Below are 8,161 nucleotides of genomic sequence, written 5' to 3' on the forward strand. Positions count from 1 at the left end.
AAAAGGATAAAAGGGAAAGTAGTGAAGCATGGGATTTGGGGGTCCCACCATGCAGAATTGTGGGAATCCGTGCAACAACCATACCAATGTAAACCATTACCACTTGTATATACTAAAACACCAATTATGGTAGACAAAGACAGGGCACCTGCCTTTGAGTAATTTATAAAGAAACCTAAATAGAGAAAGTTACTGTTCAGTGTGTTCACTTCGGGGATAGGGATTTGGCAAAGGACTATAGGGACATGGCAAAAGCATTTCGACATCTTAAGGGTTTGGATATTGGTGCGTGTAACAACAATTTTGATCAATGAGTGTCTCTCCTTTTCTTCTCCCATCCCTAAGCTCTATAAAGGATGAAAAAATTACCAAACAAAGCCCTAAACCTCCCCAAATGGTCACTTTCCAAAAGGATACATTTCTGGACAGCAAGCTTCACCTAGAACTTTACTGAGCTCCAATCCCTTTACTGTAAGATAATCCCTCTCTAACCCCAGGAAAGCTCGCACTGCCTGTCTGAGTACTTTCCACTCAGGAACCTGCTTGCATCCGGCCAAGCGGTCTTGCCTTCCTCCCCCATACCCACCCCGCCTCCCCACTCACAATCCTCCAAACATGCAAAGAGCCTTTGCTTATGAGGCTTCAAACCTCTTCCTGGGTCACACCTTCCCCCTTTATCCCACTTCCCGCCCTACCAGGAGGCTCCTACTCATTTTTGGCTTCCGGCCTCAAGGCCCACCCCATCAGCAGCAGCATGAAAAGGTGGTCAGCACAGTGGGCACCAATCTTTCCCCCACCCCAGTGCAGGAAGGAAGCCTGCACCCACCTCTGGGCGTTTGGTGGTGACTCACCCAGAAGAGTCCACTCCCCCACACCGGACACAGGAAAGACAAAAGTCCTTCCATTACAGGGACTCAGCTCAAAACCTCAAACCAGAGAGGCCATCTACATCTGCAGCCAGCAGGCTCTTTCAAATTCTCTTTCCTGTCTGTCGTACAGCCACAGTAAATGTCTTTCAATTTCTTCAAAGCACCAAGACTTTATGCATGGATTTTTTTCTCCCTGTGGAAAATTCTTCACCTAGTTAACTCCTAGTTATTCTTCCTTGCAACTTACCTCTAACCACTTACAAGCTCCCCAAGTGTCGGGACCTGTATCTTTCCAGAAAAGTCACCCTTAACATCATGACTCCCAATGTATCTTATCATATCCCCCAAAAGGTTCTAAGTTCCTCGAAGGCCAGGATTCCTGTCTTATTGAAGGTTGTATTCCCACTGCTTTGTGCCTGAGTCACGATAGGCACTTGGTCAATGTCTTGAGTTGAAAAGAAATAGAAACCGTAATATACAAACCATCATTATTATCCTTAGAAGAAGGTTGGAGGAGTATGAAGACTTATTCTCTTATGCTTAATTCACCAGCCATCGCCTGGCATAAACTGGTGGTTTTCAAAGTGTGACCCTGGCCTTGTAACATTAACACCATGTGGAAATTTCTTAGAAACATAAATTCTTGGTTCAGTCCCAGACCTGCTGATTCAGAAACTCAGGGCACTTTGTTCAGTACTCTGTATTTTTTTTTTTTTTTTTTTTTTTTTTTTTGAGACGGAGTTTCGTTCTTGTCACCCAGGCTGGAGTGCAATGGCACGATCTCGGCTCACCGCAACCTCCGCCTCCTGGATTCAGGCAATTCTCCTGCCTCAACCTCCTGAGTCGCTGGGATTACAGGCACGCACCACCATGCCCAGCTAATGTTTTGTATTTTTAGTAGAGACGGGGTTTCACCATGTTGACCAGGATGGTCTCGATCTCTTGACCTCGTGATCCACCCGCCTCGGCCTCCCAAAGTGCTGGGATTACAGGCGTGAGCCACCGCGCCCGGCCCAGGACTCTGTATTTTAATCACCCCCACTGGCGAGTGATTCTGATGCATGCTGAAGTTTGAGAAAACACTCCCTAGTCCTAGGGCCAAGCTTGGGTCGTAACATTCAACCATGGGAATATTGAAAATTAGAAAAATTTTACATTTATAACAAGATTTGTTTAGCTGAATAAACACTTCTCCATCCTGATCCCCTATCTTCTTATAATAGTTTAAGTCAGCAGCAGGCATAAGTTTTATTAAGCTCCATTGAGTGGATAAAAACACTAAGTTGAAGAAAAAAAAAACCCACTTTCTCAAATGATAAGATTGGAACAGGCAGAGTCAAGGAAGGACTCAGGCCCAAGGGTCTTTCCACAGTAACACAAAGTCATTCGGAAGCCAGTCAAATAAAATAAAGCACCAGAGACTTCACACTTTAGGGGCCAGAAATGTGAATACATCTTTCCCAGCACTATGATGTTGGCTGATAATGGTAAATGACTTCTCAAGGGGCTTCCTGAGCGTTTGGGTTTCTAAGGATGCCAGTCAGACCTTCAGGATAATTAAGGGCAATGGGTCATACAGCTTACATTGTAGTTAATTTTTTATAAAAAACATAATACCCAATTCATGCCACCCCAAAATGGCTTTTAAAACCTGCTTCACATTCGTAGAGGCGAAGAACCCCCATCTGTAAGAAACCTCACTTCTATATAGAGAGGTTCCAGAACAAACACTTAGGTTTGGGTGGACACAGCAGGGAAAGTTCTGGAAAATGACAAAGCAGGACTGCCGGAGATTGCCTGTTTGGATGGCTGTCTGGCGCCCCCTTGTGTTCAGTATCAGGACCCAAAAGAGCTGGAAGGCAACAATGATGCAGTGAGGGGCAAATGGCTACAGCAATTCACAAACGGCACTCTAGCCAGAGAGGACCAGAGGAGTGGGCTTAGCACTGGGCAAAGGCCCCTCTGACCACTGTCTGGGCTCTCCTGAAGCCCCTCCAAGCACTTCCAGCCCTAGTGGAAAAGTACTCACTAGGAAGACGCCTGGAGGGGCATAGGTAAAAGCTGTGCCCAAGCTCACCTGTTGCCTCTACCAGGAGGATGGATCATTGCATCCTTCCTGCTGGGTGTTTGGCCAGAGGGCTTCTCCTCATGACTTACTGCCCAGGGCAGAAAAGGCTTAGAACACCCCCACCCCTTTCATTAAAGGGAAATTGAGTGTTCTGCTGAAGACAGCTCTGGCCCCTGAAGAGACATTGCAAGGCAGTTCTGAATGTGCTAAGTCAGTGGGTGATAATGGGCACTGTGTGCCCAGCAAAGGCACTTCCCACCCTCTGCCATAAATAGTCTTTAACTGGTTCAGACAGAAGCTTGGGGTTGGCTCTTCCTTCTCACCTGCCTGCTCCTTGACTTCCACCCCCCAGGGCTCTACCCTCCCAGCCATACCACCAAATCCTGCCCCTGGTGTGAAAAGACCTTGGCATGTTCAGCCCAAAACAGCAGAGCCAATGCCAAGTGTCCAGGGCAGCTCTAGCCCCAGAGCAGGGCTCCCCTCAAGGAGCAGCCCTGATCTGAGCCTTAAATTCTGGTTGGATCCCAACTCCTCCTCATATAAGCTGAGATAGACAAGTCATATAAATCAGATCACTAAAACTCTCTGAGCCCCAGTCTCCTCATGTCAAAAATGGAAATCTCAGCCCTGAAATTAGCCCAATATGATTGTAGGGATGATAGACTTGAATATGTTGGAAAATCTAACAGACAAGTATCCTCTTGCCTCTGAGCCTTTGCACATTCTGTTCCCACGGCCTGGAACCATTTTCTCCCCTCTCTCCGTCACTTGGCTAGCATCTGTTTATCTTCAGTCTCAGTTTAGACCTCCTCGGGAACCCTTCTGTGTTTCCTTGAGCCAAGTCAATTTCCCCTGCAGTGGTTCCCATAACTCTCTGCATGTCAGCAGTCCCAAAAGTGGTCACGAAGTACGTTAACTGGCTGTTTGCTGGTCTGGGACCTCACTGTGATAAACCCCATGAGGGAAGAGCAGGGATAATGTCTGCCTTATTCACCTTGGCATCTTCGGGGCCCTGTACAGTGCCTGGCACATAGTAGGCACTCAGTATATATGGATTTGCCAGGATGGACGGACTCAGAATGAAGCACAGGCTGGGGCCAAAGAGCACGGGTCAAGTCAGGAAAGCAGCTGAGGGAATGTGCGCACACATCCATGATGTGGACAGATTCCCACAATGGCCTGTAGCCCTCCTGTCTGTCATGGAACCCAGTGCTATCTGTGCCTGTGAGGACCCTGTACCAGGTTCCTGGTGCTCTGGCCTGTCAGAGAAAGAAGGAACCTTAAGGGCCATTCAAGCCAGTAGTCCACAGGCAGAGCTTCGGTCTTCTCTGCCCAAGCTCTACCAGAGAGGTTCTGCTTTTATTCTTTTGTATTTGTTTTTCTCAATGGGATAGTGTTTTAAAATCTGGTTCCATGAGGAGAAGGGAAATGTGAAAATCATCCGTGCCCTCATTTTACAAAAGGAGAGGAGACTCTGAGAAAAAAAGGAGTTTTCCCCAAGGTCAAACGGCTCAGTACTGGCATGAGAAGACCCCACATCCTCAACTCCTTACACACTTTTCAGAAGGAGGGAAGAAAATGAGTGATTGTCGTAATCTGGAGTAAAAGGCTGAGTCTGCCCGAAGAGTCCCCAGGTGCAATGTGCTCCTGCAACACCATCCCATGGTGGGGGTGAGCATCACATGCCATTTGTGCCAGCAACCTGGGGGTGAGAACTGGGGTGGGGGTCCAGAGGGACCCACAGGGCCTGGCCGTGGAATTTCATGGTCACAGTCACACACACACACACACACACATACACACACACACACACACACACACCTGCACTCGTAGCTAATCGTCATCCAAACTCCTGCCTGGCCTTGACAACTGTCCCTGGGAATATTGTCTCCTTAGGTCATGGCGGGCTGAACCAGCTGGGAGGGGCCTTTGTGAACGGCAGACCCCTGCCCGAAGTGGTCCGCCAGCGCATTGTAGACCTGGCCCACCAGGGCGTGAGGCCCTGTGACATCTCTCGCCAGCTCCGCGTCAGCCATGGCTGCGTCAGCAAGATCCTGGGCAGGTAAGCACGAAATTCACCCCAGATTGCCCTCCCTGCTCTCCAGCTGATCTCAAGGCAGCAAGCCCGTCTGTCCTCCCCAGGAATGGGGAATTGCTCCCCATGTCCAGCTTTGATCCTGAGACTTGAACAGTTATGGTGGTCCTTCTGGACCTCTGCCCAGCCACTACTTTCCTACTGTTTTCTTGCCCTTCCTTCTTTCTTTGTCCACTTAACCTTCTCTTAGGTTCTCCCTCTCGCTTCTCCTCGGCTCCATGTCTCATTTGCTATAGGCTTCTCTCCTCCTAAGGCAGGAGAATCTTCCCCAAAGGTCCTTCTCCAACTGAGAGCTAGGGAAATTGAGCCACTAGGGAGGGGACACACGGTCAGATGAGCTCCCAAGGTCCAACCTCTAAAAGAGGATCATCTGAGTTTGTGCTTCTTGAACCATAATTTCCCAAGACCCCAGATCCGTGCTTCACAGCCCTGGCAGCACATTCGAGTCACCTGGGGAAGCCTGATTTTAAAAATAGCAATAGTGTTTATGCCCCAGCACAGACCAATTAAATCAGAGCTTTAGGGGAACAGGCCCAAGTTTTGGAATATAACTCCCTCGTCCATCTGTGCCGAGTAAGTGACTCTAATTCTCTGCAGCCAGGGTTGAGAACCACCGACCCAAAAGTTCAGGAGAGACCAGGAGCAGCAAAGGCCTGCTTCCGAGCTGACGCAGCCACAGATTCCAGTCTGCAAAGCCACTTCCACCAGAAACGCCTCTGTGCCAGAGCTTTCTGTCAGCTCTGTATATGTGTGCCTGTCCCCCTGCTCTGACTCTTATGTGGGCTTAGGAGGAGCCCCAGCTGGACAAGGAAAAGGGGCCTGGACTGTTCTTTGAACTGTGAAAAGCCCTGGCTCCCCGCCTGAAATGGGGGAAGGTGTGAGCCTTTGCTGGGCCTGGGAGAGGGGACTCCCGTGAAGGGCTGTGGTGTCCCACAGGGATGAGCCCTGGATGGAAGTAACAGATGAATGCAGTTTTAAAGAGCCAGATTATTTTTCATGCAGATGAGACCAGAGAGTTTCTACAACAAGGAGAGGAGGAGAGGATATCCTGACCCAGGCCAATGATCTGCCAAACCAACTAGTTGGAGGGTAGAGGGAGGTGAAGGGTGGACACCCAGGAAGAGGAGGCTCAGCTTAACAAGCTGGACCTGGCTGGGGATCTAAGCAAGGTCGGGATTCCAGAGTCCATGAGGAGCAGCTTCAACTTGAACCTGCTAAAACCTGATAGAAAACCAGCTACCAGGGGGGTGACGGGTATGGCTCAGGTTTGGACAGGCAGGGAGCAAAGGTGAATCAGCAAGACAAAGCAGAGGGTCCAGTGACCTCAGCTAGCTTCCCAGGTGGCCAAAGAAAATAGTCAGTCATTGGCTGGATGCAGTGGCTCATGCCTGTAATCCCAGCACTTTGGGAGACCAAGGCAGGCAGATCACTTGAGGCTAGGAGTTCAAGACCAGCCTGGCCAACTCAGTGAAACCTGCCTCTACTAAAACTACAAAGATTAGCCTGGTGTGGTGGCAGGCACCTGTAATCCCAGCTACTCGGGAGGCTGAGGCAGGAGAATTGCTTGAACTCAGGAGGTGGAGTTTGCAGTGAGCCAGGATTGTGCCATTGCACTCCAGCCTGGGTGACAGAGTGAGACCCTGTCTCAAAAAAAAAAAAAAAAAAAAAAAGTCAGTCATGTTTTAACCAAGAGAAGCTGGGTAGAGCAAACTACTGTGCCCCTGTCATTCACACATCATGCACACCAAGATTTCCTTTCTTAGAGGGGAAATCTTTTGTGCCCCATATGATGGCTATTGTAGGTGCTAGGACACAAGGGACTGGCCAGAGGGAAGGGAGAGAGAGCAGCCAGGGTCAGGCCTTTAGCACATGGTGCTGGTTTGGCAGTAGCATGCAGGGAAACAGATAGTTCCATGCACATCAAGCATTTGAGGCCAGCCTTGGGGACACGTTTCAGTCTCATACCCCTCCCCAGAAGCCTCAGAGAGGAGCGAGGCTCTAGCTAAGTCCCTGTCTAAAGACTCCACCTGCTTATTGGGTAATTCTTCGGGGTTCTCTATTGGAGTAGGTACTACGAGACTGGGAGCATCCGGCCTGGAGTGATAGGGGGCTCCAAGCCCAAGGTGGCCACCCCCAAGGTGGTGGAGAAGATTGGGGACTACAAACGTCAGAACCCTACCATGTTTGCCTGGGAGATCCGAGACCGGCTCCTGGCTGAGGGCGTCTGTGACAATGACACTGTGCCCAGTGTCAGCTCCATTAACAGGTGAGAGAGAAAGCAGCCTCTGGTGTCAGGCTGGGGTCCCTGGGCTTTGGGGAAATCAGGAAAGAGACCACAAGAACCTAGCTTGGATGGAGCAGAGGCTGGGAAGGGGCCTGATACTGAAGAATCAGGCAGGGAACACACCAGGCTCGGGGCAGGTACCACAGCTACCTGCCTCTTTCCTTGCCTCGTGCTATGAAGTACCCTCCCACTGGTCCCTAGCCAGTGTGCTGTCTACAGTTTCTTTCCTCAAACACCACATTCTCTTTCATTCAATAAAAGAATTTTCTTGAATGGATCCTTTTCTAAGCCACTAGACCCCTAACCCCGCCTGCATTCAAGCATTCACTCATTTGTTTATTCCTCCAATGATTCACTCACTACCTCAATCAACCAACCATTTACTTACTCACTCACTTTTCATTAATTCATTCGCATGTAATTCACTCATTCATTTTGTGCTAGGCCCTGGGGACACATAAAATCTATCTTTGTGGTGCTTACAGTCTAATGTGAATACAGGTATTAATCAAGTATCTACGCAATATTGTAAAAATGCAATTCTAAGTCCTGCTAGGAAAAGGAACATGAGGGTATGCAAGCTAGCATAGGATTATTTTGTTTATGAAGATCAGGAAAGTCTTCCCCTGAGTAAGAAACAATGAATAAGAGAAGTAGGTGAAAAGAGCTCAGGCAGCACATGCAAAGTCCCTGTGGCTAATAGGATCAAAAGAAAACCAGTAAATAGGCTGGGTACAGTGGTTCATGCCTATAATCTCAGCACTTTGGGAGGCCATGACAGGTGGAAGAAAAAGAAAGAAGAAAGAAAAGAAAGAAAGAAAGAAAGAAAGAAAGAAAGAAAGAAA

At 48.9% G+C, this 8,161-nt stretch overlaps 1 protein-coding gene across 7 annotated transcripts in view; it reads left to right on the forward strand.

Moving 5' to 3' along the window:
- PAX8 (paired box 8) overlaps positions 1 to 8,161 on the forward strand; it is a 59,050-nt gene that overhangs the window by 25,487 nt on the left and 25,402 nt on the right. For 3 of the 7 annotated variants that reach the window (XM_032243643.1, XM_032243647.1, XM_032243648.1), the window contains exons 1-2: positions 4,049 to 4,999; positions 7,101 to 7,298. In XM_032243643.1, coding sequence (XP_032099534.1) covers positions 4,701 to 4,999; positions 7,101 to 7,298 — 497 coding nt within the window. In that variant the 5' untranslated portion in view covers positions 4,049 to 4,700. Of the gene's footprint in view, positions 1 to 4,048; positions 5,000 to 7,097; positions 7,299 to 8,161 lie in introns of those variants that run through there. The other 4 variants (XM_032243641.1, XM_032243646.1, XM_032243644.1 and 1 more) reach the window with 3 other exon arrangements.

This window comes from Sapajus apella, unplaced genomic scaffold (assembly GCF_009761245.1).
Source record: "Sapajus apella isolate SASKATOON/1434 unplaced genomic scaffold, GSC_monkey_1.0 scaffold52, whole genome shotgun sequence".
NCBI classification, from domain to species: domain Eukaryota; kingdom Metazoa; phylum Chordata; class Mammalia; order Primates; family Cebidae; genus Sapajus; species Sapajus apella.